The sequence below is a fragment of the Atta colombica genome, unplaced genomic scaffold, assembly GCF_001594045.1.
Source record: "Atta colombica isolate Treedump-2 unplaced genomic scaffold, Acol1.0 scaffold134, whole genome shotgun sequence".
NCBI lineage: Eukaryota > Metazoa > Arthropoda > Insecta > Hymenoptera > Formicidae > Atta > Atta colombica.
Window position 1 is genome coordinate 2,213,488 of NW_017259222.1, and position 20,706 is coordinate 2,234,193.

General features: G+C 31.6%; 1 protein-coding gene across 1 annotated transcript; it reads left to right on the plus strand.

Moving 5' to 3' along the window:
• The first annotated feature begins 343 nt into the window (after positions 1–343).
• On the plus strand, positions 344–17,271 carry LOC108684436 (facilitated trehalose transporter Tret1-2 homolog). Its single transcript, XM_018188754.1, has 9 exons — positions 344–585; positions 4,403–4,576; positions 12,614–12,743; positions 13,369–13,504; positions 14,519–14,975; positions 15,451–15,700; positions 16,219–16,425; positions 16,509–16,701; positions 16,953–17,271. The coding sequence occupies exons 2-9, from the start codon at positions 4,557–4,559 to the stop codon at positions 17,183–17,185; spliced, it is 1,626 nt and encodes a 541-aa protein (XP_018044243.1). The 5' UTR covers positions 344–585; positions 4,403–4,556; the 3' UTR covers positions 17,186–17,271.
• Positions 17,272–20,706: the final 3,435 nt, after the last annotated feature.

The window sequence follows — 20,706 nt, forward strand, 5'->3', positions numbered from 1 at the left end:
CCATGTTATTATAATTTTTTTTCACGATCAAGAAACGCATCCTGTGTCTGAGGAATTCCTTTACCGATATTTTGTTACAGTCAAGTAGTCGTTGGCAACGTATACCTGGTATTTTGTTTGGAATGCTGTGTGGACAAAGCAAAGAATCATAAGACTGAACCTAGACAGATAATCGGTCAGACGTGACGACCGACGGCGGCGAAGCCCTATCAACCCTTAGACAACCACCACCACCATACAAACAGGATAACGGTAATACAACACAGGCCGAATACGAGCTGAAGGGGAAGGAGCACGTAGAGGAAACGAGGCAACGAGGTTTTCAAGGCTCAGTCGTCTAGCAGCCGCCGAGCAGGGAAGTCTGTCCACACGTTCGCCGATCGATCTGAATCGAGTTGTCGGAGCATTGTGCCGCGTCGCGTCTCTGTCACTCCTACCACGAAGTAGTTTCGTCAAACAAATACGAGAGAAGTTCCTGGCTCTAGCGACTCGGACTGTTTTCCCAGCCCAGTTTTGTCCATTCCCTGCCCTCGTGAACGTTCGCGACGCTCGACGAAGGATCGATTCCTGAAGCGGCTTGGAGAGGTGAGTGCCCGATTGGACAGATCCAAATTTATGTAATTAGAAGTTAGAATTCAATTCTCGTGAGTCTCCGGAATTTTAGAAAAACTATATACGCGTGGATTTATTTGATTTTATTCGTTTAAAAATTTTCCATTAATTTATACATATATTTTACAAGGTTATTTTACGAGTTATTATTATTTGAAAGGGAAAGAGAGATATTTATATTAATTACGCGAATAATAATGATTTTTATAATAAAAAATGAATAGGCACTGAGATAAGTTTTAAATATCGATATTGACTGTTATCGTCAAGCTAGCTTGTTCTGTCTATATATTTTCACGTTATCTATATTTAAAAGGAAATTGTATAATCGAGAAGAAAAAAAGTCGAGAAAGTAACATCGAAATGCGTTCAAAATAGACAGACCTACTGACGTACCTGTTGGTTTATTTACTGTCAGTCCTTTGCGATGTAACGTCAGGGCGTTGATCCGCAGGATCGATTCTTGTGGGTTCTTGTAAACATTGGAATTATACAGAGAATCAAATGGTCGATTCTAATATTCGTGAGGACATTTTGCTCACACATGTAGTTTTATTGTGTTCTGTACAGAGAACTCATAAGTAGACTGCGGATATGCAAAATACTGAATATTTTGCATAAATTGCATACTTACAAATAGCAATATCAACTATTTTACTTTACTTTTTAATACTCTTTAATGAACAACGATCGATTGCTAGATGCTATCCGATGATTAATGTTCAGTTAAGTATTTTACATAAATATCCGCAATATATTTATAAGATTGTATTTTAAAAGGAGACATATTTTAAGGTCATACACACGACTTTAAATCGATATCTTTAAAACAAACATTCTAACCCAAATATAATTTGAAAGTTAAGTATAGAACTATATAAAAATAATTTGTCAGTATGTTGCGAGAAAAGATAACATATGTTCAAATTTTTTATTAAAAACAAATCATATTAGAAGGAAATCACATTGTGAAATTCTAGAGCAAAAATTCTTTTTCTTTCGTATTTAAATTTTTACTGAAAACAAATCATATTAAAAGTGAAGTTATATTGTATAAATAATCAGATTCCTATAAATTCCTTTTTAACAAATTTGATTAGTATAAGAATTTTGATTTAATAGAAAAATAAAATAATGTAAAATCTCAAAAAACACATAAAAGTGCAAACATCGATGAATATATTATTTTAAATATAATTCTCATCGGAAATAATTCTAGAATCTATGACAATTTAGATTTAGTATTATCAAGTTATCAGATAATAAGGAGAAAAAAATTTATCATCAGTTTATTAGTCATGATTTAATTGCGTTCAGTAGTTATTTATCAAACAATATTGACATAATATAATTGGCAATATAATTCTACAATGTTTACATTTAAATTAAGTGTTGAATCTCATAGCTTCAATGAATTCGATTTTCAATACCGACAAAGTTCTCATTGTCGCACGCTTTTCTTATTATATTGAAATTTGGAATTTATATATCGATTTCACATCGACCCATGTGTGTGTGGGTGCGTGCGTGCGTGCGTGTGTGTGTGTGTATGTTGGCGCGCGCGCGCATGCGTGTGTAGTACGGATTATCTCGTTATAATTAAGTTTTAATGACTGTTCCTATTATACAAAATTAAGTTGAATTGAGATTGGAATTAATCTACATTAATAGAAATAGATATAAATCTACGATGCTTATACTTAATTTGTTTCGACCGACAGCAATGCAACTGCTTCCTCGTGCAATCGCAATAGACGACTTTTACGACCTTTATTCCACGAAGTAACGATCAACCTGTCTCTCGATGATGTTACAAGAATCTTGTAGAATGACAGGATCGATGCAGCAACATCGCATCGGGTTTACGCAAAGCAGTGGAGAGGCAAACGATTTATTTTCTTCGTTATGTTTTCTTGCAAAAGAGATTTTAAAAAAAAAAAAGTAGCTAACTCGGTTCTACATCCTGACTTCATATGAAGCCGGTACATACTAAGCCGGTACTCATACGAGGCCAACGCTTCCTTTGTTCATCTATATGTATGACTAATCTAGAAGATTTGTTTAACTTCAATGTGTTGATGCAATTTTAAACGCGTAATGGCGTAATTATAATCCACCTACATCTATGAGTCGCAGCTACTCTTATGGATGCAATCAACACTTAATTCAAGATTGAACTCTTCCTACGATTTTAATGAAAAATTAAATTTCTTTGCTTCAGTATAAAATAAAATTGAAAATAATTTTAAAGAAAAATAATTTGTAAAAGAGAGATAAAGAAGTGTAAAATAAAATTGGACAATGATAGATGTGCTTACAAATTCGAAAAGAATTAATCTAAATATTTCATAATAATAATTCGTTTAAAAAGAATAAGACGATTTTCTTTTCTAAAAGGCTGAAGTCTTTGTGCTCGTGCAGCGCATCGCTTTCACAGAGTTAAGTGCGTATTGGAAGACTCCTCGAAATGTTAAAGAAAGCTGCATATTATTGTGCACCGACTCTTATTTCGAGAATTTGTAGAATTTTCTTTAGTTTTTAACATCCGCTAATAAAGTGTCATTTGCAAGATGATAGATCGTTCTCCATAACAATTACGGTGTTTGCTGCGCCGCGAAATGTTTCTTGCACCGCGACACGCATAAATTATCCGCTAACCAATTCTTTCCTCTTTTGCATAAGAAGAAAAAAATAGCGAGTAAAACTGCCAGTTACTTTTGCTTTTCTCGAGAGAGAATCATGTGAGATTATATCACGAATAAGAATCAGAAGTGTCATCCGTTTATGTGATTAGATGCGAAATCATATAAATCTGATTAAATCATCATTATTAGTGAGATTTTATTTTTAAATAAACGTGCTTAAATCTATCGATTAAAAAGTTGTTACCATTTTGTGACTGCTCTATTTTATTCTTGTTCAGTTTTATCCTTCGTCATGCAGTTGAATTCCAAACACAATGGTTTCTTGGTTTATTGGCGCTAGGAAATCGTTGGAAGTTATGCGGGATGAAAGTCGAATAAAACGCGCGCGCGTGCGAGCAATTTAGATGAAATCGTCGGTTATTTGACAGACGCTGGGCTCGATTCTTCTGGAACCCATGGCGATCGTTAGTCATCGTAGAAATATACTGATGGTCATCCGTGCTAGAGCGTAGAAATCATTGAAACGAGGCACAATCCGTGTGAACGCTTGTTTGCTTGGCTCGAGTTGCATATAAGTCATTTCCTGCGAATAACTATATAAAAAAAATTTATAATGGTCGAGAAAATGAATGACAATTAATGATAATCATGCGAAATTTGTGATTTCATTTCTCTATATGATCTTATTTTATTGTAATCTAATTTAATAATTGAAGAAAAGAAAGACAGAAGAATGTACGAGAGAGAGAGAGAAAAAGAAAAAAAGTGATTAAAAATGCTTATCTTGCAGTTTCATGATGCGCAAGGAGAAAAATCGGTTTTGCATCCGACATAGAAAGTCACTGTTCGCACAGTGCATTAACCACAAAATTGTTTCATCGCGCATCGCCGTGACCGAGATATTGAGTAGTTTTTTTTTTTTTGTTTAAATGTGATAAGACAGTTGTGTGAAACAATGCTGGACAGAGTACTTACTCAAAAATCTTTTGTAACTTGTAATCAGAGTTCGACAAGAAAAACCCTTATACATAATAATGATGCTCTAAATACATTTACATAACAATTAGAAGGAAATTTTTTATGTTATAACGTAATAATGTTATAGTTTTAATAATATGAGCAGTAATGTAGTGATTTAATTTCAGGCTTAAGATGTTGGTTAACGTTGAACAGAGTTGACGAGGGCCTACTTGTAGGGAAACGCCTACTTAACTAGCGCTAATCAGCAGGAAGGAGAAGAAGCTAAAAGAGATACGCGTGGCGACCAAATAGTAGTTCGATTGAGAACAAAGAGACACGATGGATCCTTATTCATTGAGGTGAGAATATATTATTCATATAAGTTTATTCCCGTCGAAGACATCACCATTACAAAACATCAAGCAGAATATTTATGCTTCGATTGTCTCGCTGAATCGATATTCTCGTCGTTTTTTTTGTGATTTATAGATTCTACACGAAAGTATAATTTTGAGTACCTAAAAAATTAGCTAGATATTGGATATGGAATGAGTAATGCTGCAAAAGATTTTAATTTTCTAACTTATGTCCTTAGTTTGATGGTTTAATGTCCGGTTCTATTAATGTAAGATTAATCAATTTTAATCAATTTTTTTATCTTTTTCTAATTCTAAGAATTCTTACGATAATTCTGAGAAATAGAAAAAAATAAACAGTAAATTGAGACGAGATTAAAATTAATTACATTGGTGAAACCAAGTCAAACAAAATTATTTTTATATCTATATTTAACGAAATTTTTAAATACTTTAGCAAAACCGTTTTTTCGGTATATGATTATAAAAGCGTTTAAAGATGACAAGCGAGACGAACGTAAACTTCGATGATGGATCGAGATTTATTTAGACAATAATCTCGAATTTATGTGAATTCTTTGGATTTCGATAAGAAATACGAGAAATATTTTTTTTAGGTATTTTTCAGAAAAAGGGCTGACAATTGAATAAACACAAAATCCATTTGTACGAGAACGATTCATCAAAAAGCTTTGAATAAGATCGTACAAATTTTTTCTGTTCTTTGTGTTGAGGCATTCCTTTGTCTCTTCCTATTTTTTGTACATAATATGGCATACACATGGCAGAAACTCTAAAGTACATAGCTGTTCTATGTACTTTGTAAATATATTTTTCAATATGTCTTCAATATGTCTTCAATATGTCTTATTGTTATAGAATGTCGTATTGTTATAGAAAAAACAAATCTTAAATATCTAATCTTCCTATTTTTTGTACATAATATGGCATACACATGGCAGAAACTCTAAAGTACATAGCTGTTCTATGTACTTTGTAAATATATTTTTCAATATGTCTTCAATATGTCTTCAATATGTCTTATTGTTATAGAATGTCGTATTGTTATAGAAAAAACAAATCTTAAATATCTAATCTTCCTATTTTTTGTACATAATATGGCACACATATGGCAGAAACTCTAAAGTACATAGCTGTTCTATGTACTTTGTAAATATATTTTTCAATATGTCTTCAATATGTCTTCAATATGTTTTATTGTTATAGAAAAAACAAATCTTAAAATATCTAATCTTCCTATTTTTTGTACATAATATGGCATACACATGGCAAAAACTCTAAAGTACATAGCTGTTCTGTGTACTTTGTAAATATATTTTTCAATATGTCTTCAATATGTCTTATTGTTACAGAAAAAACAAATCTTAAAATATCTAATCTTCCTATTTTTTGTACATAATATGGCACACACATGGCAGAAACTCTAAAGTACATAGCTGTTCTATGTACTTTGTAAATATATTTTTCAATATGTCTTCAATATGTCTTCAATATATCTTATTATTATAGAAAAAACAAATCTTAAAATATCTAATCTTTATATTAGTTTAGGTATTGAGTATTTTTTACACATTTTTTTTTATAAATTTCTTAGAAATCTTTTTTTGTTTATGGAGAAAATAAACCTTTAATTAAGGGATATTTTCATAGGTTCATCGCATTTGTTAATGATAGATACGATTGTCCAATGGACTATTTCAATGGACTATTTGACCGTCTATTAAAGTTAATAGAAATTGGTCGAAATAGCCCTTAGAAATATATTATATAATAATTTACTGATATTTCACTTCAGTGGAAATGATGAAATTTGTTAATTGAAGTGAAATATCAGTAGATCACTACTATACATAAAAAAGACACACCTCCAAATAATCAATATATCAATAAACTCAAATATTTTTATAAGTATTCTTTAGAAAATTTAGGAGATTTATCTTCTCAAAAAAAATTGTTTCTTTTGTATTTTGACAGAAAAAAATCGTACGGTACCTAACCGAAAACTTAATCATTGTTTTGCTTAAGTATCTCAAAAATTAGCTACACCATCAAAAATTTCTTTGAAATGAATTTCTTTTGTCTCCATCATAGGAATACAAAATATATGCATATATTTAGTTTCAAATATAATTAAATACGCGGACGTCGCAAAGTCGCAAGAAATAAAATTCCATCCAATTATCACATAATTGTCATGATTTTATGAGACGAACATGGATATCTTTTAAACGCAGACGACTTTTCGCCTGCGGCTATCTTAATAGAAAGACTTACTGAAGGAACCAGTTTCGTTGAAGCTGAAATATCTTAAAAAGAGATATGATTCAAATTATGTAATTTGATTTTGTCGTTCTTTATAATTACATAAACAAAGAACGTTGTGGGTATTATTTTGAAATATTAAATGTTATCGAAGACATCGCAATATATTACCTAAAATTGAAATTAAGTATGTAAGAGCAAGATAACTATTTGTTTTGTTTAAAAATTTAGATATCGGCAAGCGAAAAGTGGATAGCTAAAATCATCGTTGATAACGAAGAGATTTAAATCATTGATTTTTATCTCAAATTTTAAAATAGCGAATAATTCAATAATAAAATAATCAAAGTTGGAATATGTCAATAATACACAAAGCTTATTAATTAAAATAATAAGCAAAGTTTTTATTAAAACAAGGTTTATGATAAAATAATAACCAATCTCAAAGTTTATGATAAAAAAATAATAACCAATCAAAATAATAATCAATCAAATTAATAAATAACAATTTAATAATTTTGAATTATCATTATCGAAATAAAAGAGGTTTAAGAGTTTAATCGATATCTCAAGTAAGTTCAGCAAGTAAGTAAAGTTTTTCAATTGGCAATAGATTTTTGAGATTGCAGTCAAAAGAAGGACTCGCGAATGGATATTCGATTGTGAGATCGCTCACCAATTAATCTTTGATCCTGAGTTGATGTGTAACGTTAGCTTCTCGTGATTGTCTCTTGAATGTTGCAAAAAAAGTCGGTGGGGCTACATTTGTGAATATTTTTTCTCTACGTCCATTATAATCGCGTATATATGTAGATTTATTTTTCAAAATTTAAAAAAAAAGCTGGTTAGAATGAAAAAAATCGTTTTCAAATCGATGACGATTATAAAATTTACATATTCGTTTTGAAAAAGTCACTGCTTAAATAAATTTAAAAATCTTTTTAACTTGTGTTTTGGCACAAAAAAAAGTCATATCACGTGAACGATGCGAAATCGATGATGTAATGTAACTCGTGTGCGTGATCGTTGCACAAAAAATGATTATCTCTAGTCGAAATGAAAGGAAATTGCGCTATAAAGTATTCTCGTGAATATTTCATACAGGAAACATGGATTTAGTTGTGTTCATCTCGCAAATTTTATTATTGGGCTATAGACTGTTTAATCGATAGAATAACAGGTAAGATAGTGTTTCTCAATAAACATATGTAAGCGATGTAATACTTTGTGTCTTATCACAAAATTACACTTAATATAATTCGATCTCTCTTATACAGATACGGGAATTTTCTAATTTAATCTTGTTTCATCGATGTTAGATCTATTTATCGCATTATATATGGGCGTTTAACAGATACAACATTCGTAAAATTATCCACGTACGTTTAATTTGCGTTGCAATTTGTCTATTTTTATATGTTCGATTTATATCTTGATTTGGACTTCGATGTTTGCGTAAAACAAAATAAAAATGTTAACCGGAAAAGAACAACACAGGCCAAGACATGTCCACGATTTATCTGTTTGCTTATGTCACGCTAGCATTGTTACTATCTTTGTTGAATCAGGGCCAAGGTTAATGCCGCAAGTGGTTACGCCACTTCGAATCTACTTTTAGCTGATGCAAAATAATCCCGCGAAAGATCCTTCCACCAACAGTAGCAGCAATTCGCGACGACGGGATTCGCGTGGAATAATAAACGAGCTGTATCAAAGACTGCAATCGTAACATTAAGGACTGGAGTTCTACAACTCACAGTTAGCTGTGACAACTCTTAACTGAGGTTCAACTTGTTTCTAATCTCTTTCCAATTCTAGAATTGGAAAGAGATTCAACGAGTTGTGGGACTGGGTCTAAGACTCAATTCCACAACTCACGTTCCATTAACTCTTATGGGCCTTCTATAATAAGCCATTATAATAAGTCATAAATCAAAAGCCAGAAATTAAAAACTGACGACTATGATTGATCAATTTTTAGCTTCTGACTTCTGATTTATTACTAATGGCTTATTGTAGAAGGCCCATTAACCAAATTCAATCTGATCCTCATTTTATGTGTCCTCAATTCTATTTCTTGAATTGAAAAGATACGAGGAATAAATTTAATTAAGAATTAATCGTGAGTTGTGGACATGGATCTAAAAGAATTTAAAAATTGCAAGGAATTGAATAAGCAATAAATGCCATCATAAGTTCCGTGAGTGCAGGTGATACCCCCAATAGAACGCAAAGTACGTAAGTACGTAAGTAACAGTAGTAATTAGTTTTCTCGATGACGACATGTAGCGAAGTGAAATGGCTACCCCGCCTCTCGCTCATGGGAAATGTCAAACGGCTCTTGCCGCAAGCGCACGCTTGTAATAACAATGCAACTGTTGCGGAAGTGGTATAAAAAATTTACATGTCGATGTATAGACTGCCGTAAAAGATATAAAGTGACTATCTTGTGTCTGCATGAGTCGACATATCTTCATAAATAGAATCGATATTTTGAGAGCCAACAATTTACTTACATACGTCTGCTACCTACAGCATGAATTCCGCGAAAACCTCGGTATTATCGCGATATGTATTGTCCTAACTTGTTAGAATAAATCATGATCTGAATAAAGAAGTCCGTGAATAACAATTCTGGTCTGACCTTCTTTCTATTCTGAATACCAGAAAAATGGGCATGACGAGTTGTACTTAGTTTGGGCATCCAAGCATATTGTTCGTGAAGAACACAGGTTACAACGAGTGTAAATCTTGTGGATTTGCTTCACGAATATAAGCCGATTTAAGATTTTTCTACTTCACTTTGTGCAAAACATTTTCGAGTTTCAAATTCAACTTAAATTAAATATTGAACATCTGGATATGAGATATAATATTTAATCTTGGAGCAGTACTCTGCATTGCACGTACTTTTCGTATGACGTTCGAAGAAGTTATGAACGTGACCTTATCGAAAATAGATATAATAGTCCGTGACGAGGAAAGAAATGACGAATTGAAGACTATTTTAAGAAAATATTAAGCAAAAAATAATGTATTATGAAAATCATTGTATTCTCTGACATAATCGCAATAATTACGATGATCGACTCGAGGAGCTAGTCATTGTCTGTATGTGTAGATTTCTTAATGATATAATCGCGGCAATAATTTTACTTCCTTCGGATAAATGAAAACGTTTCGACCCTGAAGACACAATAAGAATCGAATTGCGTAAAAAATGATCATTTTTTGTATTCAAATTAGATATATAAATAGTTTGTAACAATATGTATTGTATATCGATTACCTACATTATATTTATTTATCTATCGCATAAGAGAGAGAGAGCAACATCATTCAAAATAGTATACATAATTATTTAAAATTTTACGTAAAAATTTTGTGAAGTTGCATAATGAGTTGAAAAATGCAGTAATTGTTTTTATAAAATTTTATTACAGCACTGTAAAATAATAATTGATTGAATTGTCTAATATAAAGTAATTTGAATTTAAAAAAATATACCCGATAAGACTAGATAAGCTGTGTTATAAATAGATTTGTTAAACTGCAATTTGTTTGCGTCCCAACTTGTTAAACTCACAGCTAGAAACCAGATTCAACTGTGTTCAATAATACGACAACGCGTGTTAATTCACATCAAGTATATAATTATATTTAACCAAGATCGTCGTTTTTTAACTGAGAACAACAAATTCATTTAATGAGAAGTGTTTTCAAACGTTTTATTCGTGTAAATTAATTGTTAGCTAAGTGCCTGTGTGAAAAAAATTATCACGCTTAGAAAGATGAGATTCATAGTCAAACTTGTAATACAAAAATTAAAAACCATATTAATCAACGATGAATAATTCTGCATATTTATAAATAATTTATATAAAACAATGATAAATTTTCAAACCTGATTAAAAGAATAATCATTAAAAATAAGCAGATCTCATTTTTCACAGTATTTCTTCTCAAATTAAAATGATTTAATAAATTAAATTAAAACGATATTGATTTATAATGATAAATTAGTTCACCATGATAAATGAGTCACGGTGCAACAGGTTCGAGAATCCATCCGCGTGATTTCATTGTTATGCGAGACAATCGGTTGGAGACTATCGTTTTGACATTGTCTATGCTTAGCAGACACAACCAGCGGTTTCTATTTCCTTGCATGGTAAATCAATTGATTGAGACCATCTAGTATTTTCCGAACAGATATTCGGATATTTAATATCATTGTAAAAAAAAATTAAATATCCGAATTAAAAAAAAATTACAAATCAACAGTAAAAATTATTCATTTAATAAACATAATTTCTTTAAACCCCGCATATATTGAGAAAGTTCGCCGATGTTGAAAATTGAAACGCAGAAAATTTAAATTTTAGTATACATTTATTAAATTATATAGATATTAGTCGGCACGAACTTTCCGGACAACCCAATATTTTACATCAATATTTTTTCTTTTGATTCGTGATGATACAAGATTATTAATTTTGCTATAATTAGATAAATTTTATTGCAAATGTCACAAGTATGACAATTGAAATTGCGTCTGAAAATTTGAAGCTATTACAAAGAGCACATTGTTATAGTTAGATCTATTTAAGAAAGAAACCAGTTTTCGTAATTCATATAATAGATTCGATGCTTAGAAAATGTTTACGAGAAAAAACAGAATTCGATAAACATATTAGGTGTAGTAAAAAGAAATCCATTATTTTTCCATTCAATTTCATGCAAAAATAATGGATTTCTTTTTACTACACCTAATATCTTTAATGTAAAATGAGTTGCTTCTAAAAATTACGTCACTTTTTCGTACGTCAAACTGCGAGCGAAATAGCGCCATAAATACAGCATTGGCTTATTGCAACTTCGTAATATTAGATTAGACACTTTTATTGAACTGTTTAGAAATGTATGTCAAATAAAAAATAGAATCGAAAATAGAATAGAAAAATATTGATTATAAAAATCGATTGCAAAAATAATGTGCACACGGAAAGAATGATTTTGCTGAAAAATCGTAAAAAAAAGCGTAAAAAAAATTAATTACAGATCCAAAAATAATTACTTAAAAATCTCGAGCATAATAAACAGTACTGTAAAAAAGCTTTTACAACCAGTTTAACAACCAATAATGTCTTACATTATTTTAATAATTCAATAAAATTATTTTCAGAATATCTATTAAGTTTTTAAATAGTAAAAAACATTCTTTCTGTGTATTAACGAAGAACAATTTATTATATTAATTAAAACTTTCTTTAAAATATATAGCATTATCATGCATAAATGTTATCTTTGCCAATAAAAAATAAATTCGCGTTTTTTATTGTAATAAAAAATGTTTAATATCATTTAATTACAACGATTTTATTTTAATTAATACGATTTAATTATATCAGTTTGTATTTAATTTAATTTTAAGGCTTATACATTGCTATCGATTGTGAATTGCGTTTTGATACATGAAACTCGCGAGAAACCAACATAGTCGAGGATCGATGCGATAGACATTTATGGACTGTAATCACAGTTTAAATGAACACAGGACAAGATAATAGGCTGCGTCGTCTCTTAAATGGCATATCGAAACGTCGAACAAACAAGTAACAACTATTGTAAATTGCAATGTTTTCAGAAAAAAGATATGAAAAACACAGTAAAAGACGAGTCGGTAAAATTCGCGTCAGTATAATATTAGTCTCGATTTATTTGAAGATCGATTAATGACACCCTATTGTGTTTCAGCGTGGAGCGAGAAGCATCGAAGAATATCGAAGAGAATGAGCGAGAGTGCTTTAAAGATGCGATCGTCTCGAGTCGGAGCCTCAACAAAGGTTTCGTCGAACCAACGAACCTTAGAAATGCCATTCGAGAGGTATCAATTATATCATTATTCCAAGAAGAGAAAAGATAATTACTTCGTTCTATTTTCGAGTGATAGTATGTTTTCCATGTGAAAGAAAAGCTTTACAAAAGCTATGTAAAAAAAATAAAAGAAATTTTGCTGAAATATGTAAATTTAGCTAAATACAGATCTGAAAATTATTTTGTGTAGACCATAAAAATAATTATATAAGACTCAAACTGGTTGCTAGAATGTTAAAACTTTTTGTAGCGTTGTTATCCACGCTTACATATTTCCTATAATTATTTTAATGGTCCTACGAAATTATTTTTAGATCTGTATCTAATAAAATTTTTAGATACTTTAGCGAAACCATTTTTTCTTACATGATTTTCTGCTTGAATAGTATTCGATCATTAAATTAGATTTAATAACAGATTTTTTTTGTATTCTAATTAATAATATATATTTTTTTTAATAATATCTTTTGAGAACAATTCATTTTAAAGAAAAGATAAAAAAAATGAGTTTGAGAATTTGTTCTCGTTTATTTCTCGTTTGTTTCGTGGATCTTAAAAGTATCATGATAAAGTAGAAAACCAAGGTGAAATTTTACGGAAGCTATGCATAACAATTTTCATAATAATTTTCGCAGATCGTTGCCTGCATCATTGCAGCGTCTTTCCACATAGCGGTGGGCTTCACTATGGCATATTCAGCAACTCTCATTCCTCATCTCGAGAAGGAAAACGCACAGTTACATGCTACGCGTGAACAAACTTCCTGGATAGGTAAGTACAAATATATGTATTGCACAAATACATATATATATAGTAAGGCAGTAAAGATAAAAGTGATGAAAGTGTAATATGTCGCTTGATTCAACGATCAAAAGCGATTACACACGTAATATAAATTACGAATTATGATAACCATTGATTGTTTCTTTCTTTGAATAATACATTCATAAGTACTCAAAATAATGACAACGCGAGATAATAATCTATTTACAGTTATATAAGTTAGATTACGTTTATCGTAAAATAAATGAATACCTATTGTAAATGTAGCGTCAGTTTTGCGTAAAATCATTAACAGCTAGTTATCTTCTCTTATTGATAAAGTACGGTCACGAGAGTGATTACGTAAAAGTTGTAATTATCAGAAGAAAACCATACATGCACATTGTTGTGCGTGTCTGTGTTGCATGAGAGGCAGTTGTCCATTCGAACTTCGTGCTCTGATTAAATTCGCGTTACGCAAGATCAATCTATTCTCATCGGTATTGCAATCTTCTCGCGACAATGGAAGATTGTTTTTTTCCTATACCTATACAAATTTTTAGTCTAGCTAATCGAGCTCTTGTGTGATCGTTCGAATATGATTTTATTGAAACGTATTCGAGCAGAACAAAAGTCGTCATGAAACCATCAAAATGGCTTTAAAATGATTATTGAATCACTTTTCGATCACTCATAATTCACTTTAACATCAGTTTGACGTTAAAATGATATTAACTTAGTCACGATTCATTTTAATGTTATTTTGACATTATCGTGATATGTAGTTCTGCTTAGATATATAAAGAATTAAAAACAGTTTTTATACGATAATTGGGAAAAATCTAAAAATACGTTGAACTAAATAATGAATAAAGATATAAAATGAATAAAGAATAAATGAATGAAGAAGAAAAATGAATAAAGATATAATAAAATATAACGAGAAAATTAGTATGAATTAAGGATTAAGGACGTGACACGATAGAGAGCGCAAAATAAATAATATCGATTCCGACTTTTCAGCCAGTCTGGCCGTCGTGAGTGCGCCAGTTGGTGCCTTAATAGGGGGCTTCCTCATGGAAATATTTGGTCGAGTGAGAACTCTGCAGATCGGTGCGATTCCCTCTTTGATTGGCTGGATCTTAATCGGCACATCGATCAATATACCGATGTTACTAGTCGGTCGTTTGTTAACCGGATTAGCGACCGCCCTGATGACTTCGCCAGCAATCGTCTACATCACTGAGGTAGCCAGGCCGGAACTCCGTGGATCCTTGATCTCATTTGGACCAACGTTGGCATCATTCGGCATGGTGTTGTGTTATCTGAAGGGTGCTTACATAAAATGGAAAATAGTCGCTTACCTCAGCACCGCCTACTCGTTCCTACCCATTTTTATGGTGCAATTTCTGGTACCGGAGTCGCCCGTCTGGCTTATTTCGAAAGGCCGCAAAGCAGATGCCAAGAAATCTTTGGACTGGTATAATTTAATCTGATTATTAAATGACAAAATTCATAGACATCAAAATATACAACAAAATGTAAAATTATAGATACCTGAAAGAGTATGGTTGCATTGAAATTCTGGTTAAACATGAACAAGTCTAAATTTCTTGATTGAATGTATTATAACTCTAATTAAGATAATTAAGAGAATTTTGATTGATCAGAATCTTTTGGTTCATTCATTTTTAACTAAAAATTTTGCTCGGTGTAACAATGAACACTTTCACTTGAGAGCTAATTTGAGAACTAATTGCAGGAGTTGATATTTACTAATTAAATCTTCAAAATAAATGTATACAATGTATAAGAGGCTGTCTCAAGACTTTGCAATCTCTTATTTTTAACATATTAGGTGTAGTAAAAAGAAATCCATTATTTTTGCATGAAATTGAATGGAAAAATAATGGATTTCTTTTTACTAATATATAAACATTGGTAATTCTGCGTAGGCTTTATAAGAATGAGACATCGGAAAGCAAGACATCGGTGGCTCTGGCGCAATTTACCAATATTGTGAAGGAACACGAAATTAAATTGAATGAGCAACGACGTAGCAAACATGGTAGCGCGGCCAGTAAATGGCGAGGATTTCTTAAACCGACTGGATGGAAACCTATGGCGATACTCTTCCTATTCTTTTCATTTCAGCAATTTTCTGGAATTTATATCACGCTGTTCTACGCAGTGACTTGGTTCCAAGTAATTGAAAGATATTTATATATGTATATATATCCAGTAGATTTTATGTATCTTGTTTTTTTATATTTTATAAATTATATTCAATTATAATTTATGTACATATAATGATAACAACTTACAATGTTATGACAACGTCAAAATATAGTTAAAATGAATTGTAATTGATTGAAAAATGACTTTTAATAGTCAATTTCATTTCATGATGATTCATGTTTTGTTTAAAAATTTTGTTTATTGATTTATAACTGCATGAAAAGAATAAATTTGCTAAAATATCAAATATTTAATTAGTTACAGATCTAAAAACAATTTTGTTGGATCATCAAAGTAAATACGTATCTCAAACATGATGAGTAATGCTGCAAAAAGTTTTAACATTTTAGAAAATAGTTTGTGTGTTTCACAATTGTTTTGATAGTCCAACGAAAGTATTTTCAGATCTAACTAATGTTTTAGATTCTTGAGCAAAATTTCCTTGATAACGGATAAGGGACATTAAAACTTGTTACAATTTTCAGGAAGTGGGTGCGGGTGTAGATGCGTATTTAGCATCAATTTTGGTGGGCCTAACGCGTTTCCTGTGCTCCATGATGAACACTTGGTTATTGAGGCGATACAAGAGACGATCGTTGTGTATTATATCATCCATCGGGATGGCTCTGTGTATGATCGTTTCCGGTTATTTCACGCTGAACATTAAGAATGGCGATCGTAGCGGATTCTGGGTAAGTTCTAGAATTGTTTCTCGTATAATTTTGTTAAATTTAATTTTTAAAATACGTGAGAAAATACGACGTGATGCTCGCAGGTACCGGTGGCTTGCCTGCTACTTTATGTGTGTACATCGATGGTCGGGATGTTGACCATTCCATGGACTATGACGGCGGAATTGTTCCCGACTGAAATCCGTGGGATCGCCCATTCCATCAGTTATTCTATAGCGAATCTACTCATGTTCGTCGCGTTGCAGAGCTATAGAAGTTTGCAAATTTTCCTAGGAGGTACATTTGAAATGTGTATTTATATCTCAAACTTATAATTATCATATTGTGATATCTTGCAACGATATCTCTTTCACATTCCAATTACTTTGGTATACTTTTCTATTTTTCATTTCTGTTATTCTTTTCATTTAATCTGAATGCTTAATTTAATCATTATTTCACTAAAAATTAAGGCTAGAGAATCATATATCTCTCAAAATGGTTATATGTATAGACAAACTTGGCTAAGAAAATTCTTCTATTTCAAGGTGCATATGCGGTGCAGTATTTCTTTGCCGGTGTTTCCGTGGGGGCGGCTATTTTCGTGTGGCTATTGCTGCCAGAGACGCACGGGAAGAAGCTGTCAGAGATCGAGGAATACTTTCACAACAATTTTCTGGCCTTGGGAGCGGAGGCGAAGGACAAAAAGCGGCGCGCCGCAAGAAGGGCTCAGCAGAAGGCGACCGAGCCGCTCAATCCGAACATCATGCAGAACGTTTAAGCTCTCTTACTTTTCTCTTCGTTCTTTCGTAACGAATTTATGAACGCAGAGTTCAAGATGTCTCGGAGAAAGTATTAAAATCGATTTAAAAAAAAAAAAAAAAAAAAAAAAAAAAAAAAAAAACACGCAACTAGCATTAATTCTTACGCGACCAATTTTCTAACTGTGTACGATAAACCGTACACCCGAGACATATTTAGCTGTGCAAAGTATCGTTTTGATACAAATGATATAACTAGTTTATTCATTCGACGTGAATTGTATCTGGCGAGACAACCGAATATTTGGAATATTTGAAAAAGTGGCACAACTTTTCGAACGGGACGATAAATAAAGTGCGAAGCTAAATCTTAGTGAATGTAATTTTACGCTTCGTTGCTTTCGTTTATTCTCACTTATAATTACATAATTTAGAGTTTGATCCAAACGTTCACGTGTGACACGCGCGTATCGTATGATGTATATATACGATAAAAGCGAAGCCAACGAAAAATGTTTTCTCTAATGTTTCGCTCCTCGTCGGACTAGAGCTGATTATACACATCGAGATATATTATTAATGTAACGTTATTACGTAATGAGAGAGAAAAAGAGAGGGAGATAGTACATCGCGCGGTAAAGAATGCGAGACTTGCTTTAGCAAAGAAAGAATTGTATACGCTTCGCGCGCGAGAGCGTCCAAGCATAGTGCCTCCAATTTTCCTTTCCTACGAGAATTTCGCATGAAGATTATCGTTACAGTATTATAATGCCGATCTGATGTCACGTAGATCACAGAATTGATCGCGATAAAGAATTCTCCGCTTTCTAAACTGTCACTCGATTTTGCCGCAGTTTTATTTCAATGGCGTAACTGTGCGATTCCGGGAAGATTAAATCATTTACAAACATTAACATAGACGATTTAAAACCGTGAAAATTTAATATATTGAGTAATTATGTAAAGGAATTTGTATAGATACCGGAGAGATGTGATTGTGCCGTTGAAACTTTAGTCTAAGATAAATAAAAAATGTATAGCGATTTCTAAATTTTCCGATCGAGCATTCCTTCTCTCTAAATTCTTTGGAGTGAAATCTTATTCTAAATGTTGATTTCTCATTAAAGAATTCATTTCATTCTAAAGAGCGAGATTTCATTCCGAAAAATTGAAATAGTTCTCGATATATTATAATATTTCACGAATTCGTTGCGATCAAGTGAGTTTATTGAGCGGATAATTTGCTTGCGCTCGGCGCCGTTTACTTAGGATAAATACTTAGATCATTCAAGAAATATTTAATTTAACGTCGTTAAGGACCATTTAGACAGAGCGAGACGTTATTTAAAAAAGTAACGCTCGGTTTTGCTAATCATATAGAAAAATTAGGCCAATACAGATCTAAAAATAATTACATAGGATATTCATGATAATAATTAATTACAAAAATCTCGAGAAGCTTGATTGTCTAATATAATTATTTAAATGGTTCAACATAATTATTTTCAGATCTGTATCTATATTCAGACAACACAAAGTTTAAAATCGGGATACATCTTTTACATAGTTCTCGCTATTCTTGCAAAAAATCTTTAAGGCGTCCTGTGTCCATGGCGCTAGAAATCGGTTCGAGATTTTGGATAGAGAAAGGATAAACAAAACACATTTGAACAATTTGATAACATGACTAATGCGATCGATCAATTCTTTCTTTATCCAAGGTCTCGGACTGATTTTTAACATTGTGGACACAAGGCTTTAGAAATCTTCTGTCCTGATTTTGGATGTTGTCTGGGTAGCTTTTTAAAACTTCAACAAAATCGTTCTTTTCATGTTACAAAATATTGCAGAATTTACAACATTCATATTTCATTCATCGTAATATCGTGCAGACACTTCAACGAAAAACAGAGACATGAATACAATCGCATTTGTCACTCACGTGTTGACAATCAACTTTGTAAATAAAAAATAACTCCACTGTATAATTTAATTGTAATCAAATAGTAATTCAATAAATTGTTGCGTGGTTTTACACAAAATCGTTCCGTCTAAATATACTTGAGGAAAGAAATCGTCATGTAAATCCGTGACGGACGGCACTCTTCGACAGATTGGAAGGGTCCAATCGGCGAATCGAATTTTATATTTTTATACGTTGAAATACACGATATATGCCATATACAAATGTGATAAGTTATAATAAGAGACAAACCTCCCGTAATTTTCGGCTTGCGTTGGCGACGTGCCGTTCACCACGCTTTTGCAAAATAAGTTTCATCTCCGACTGATGGTCAGTTTCATCGCGATTATGAGTGATGCTCATAGTCTAATCTTATATTTAATATAATCAGTTATTTGAGACGATTGTTTCAATCATTATATTGGTTGAATGGAACTTAAAATTCAACTTAAGGATTCAACCTAAGACATAAGATTTTAGATCTATTCTCATAGTCTCCGATTTTCTTTGAAGGACTATGAATAGCATCCTTTGGTCACCGTTCAGTCGATCGTTCCGAACGAAGAATCGATAAGCTAAATCGATGCAGCTGGCCATCGATTATCTACTTTTATTACATGTGATATCATTTTTCACTTTATTTTTCTTTGTTTTGTAAAATGGACAAGCTTTAATACTTAATTTATTCATAGTGAGAAACTTCGTATTCGTTTGCGAAAAGGGTAACATGGAAGATCTTGCATTTTTGTAAATCGCGATATTTTTTCGATATGTTTGCGTTATAAAAATTAGAATTTCTGACGAGACTGCTGTCGCAAAAACACATTTGGAACAATGAAAGATTTCTCCTCCGTTTTCTATCCGTTCTGCGTTCTTCTTCATGTTTACGCGGTGATATTTAGGTCGATGTATATTTATATCATTATACGAGCTTCTATTATTTCTATATACACGATGTCATTGTTTATATTAGTTTAATAAAACATTTGTAATATAAAGCACTCTCCTCCTCTTAATTTGATCCAATAAATGGTGAGAGATTAGATCAATTGAGAGAAATAATCCTATTTTCAGTCACACAAAGTGGATCTTAATGTTTAAATATTTCAGTGTGAATTTATATAAATATCCAATTCTGCAAACCGCGCGCGAAATTATTTTACAACTTTTAACATCAAATTATTCTTATATTGGTTTATCGGCAAAATTATTAAATTGCTTACTAATTTAATGTGATATTACTATTCTAGTTCTGTTCATGATTGCATTTCAAGATTGAAAAAGATTTCTGCGCGCGGTTTACAGAATTAAATATGTATATAAATTTATATACATATTTACTGAAATACAAATAGAATATTATTTCTCTTAATTGATTTATTCTCGTCTAATTAACAAATTAATTCAGAGATTAATTTAGAAATAATTAATTATCGATTATACAATAATGATGAATGTAGGAAATCCAATAGCAATTTATTAGTAATAATCGATTAAATCGATTAAACGTTATATTGGGCTAATATTTGGGCAATATTGTGTCAATAATTGCTACTAGCAATCGTAGCTTAATAAATA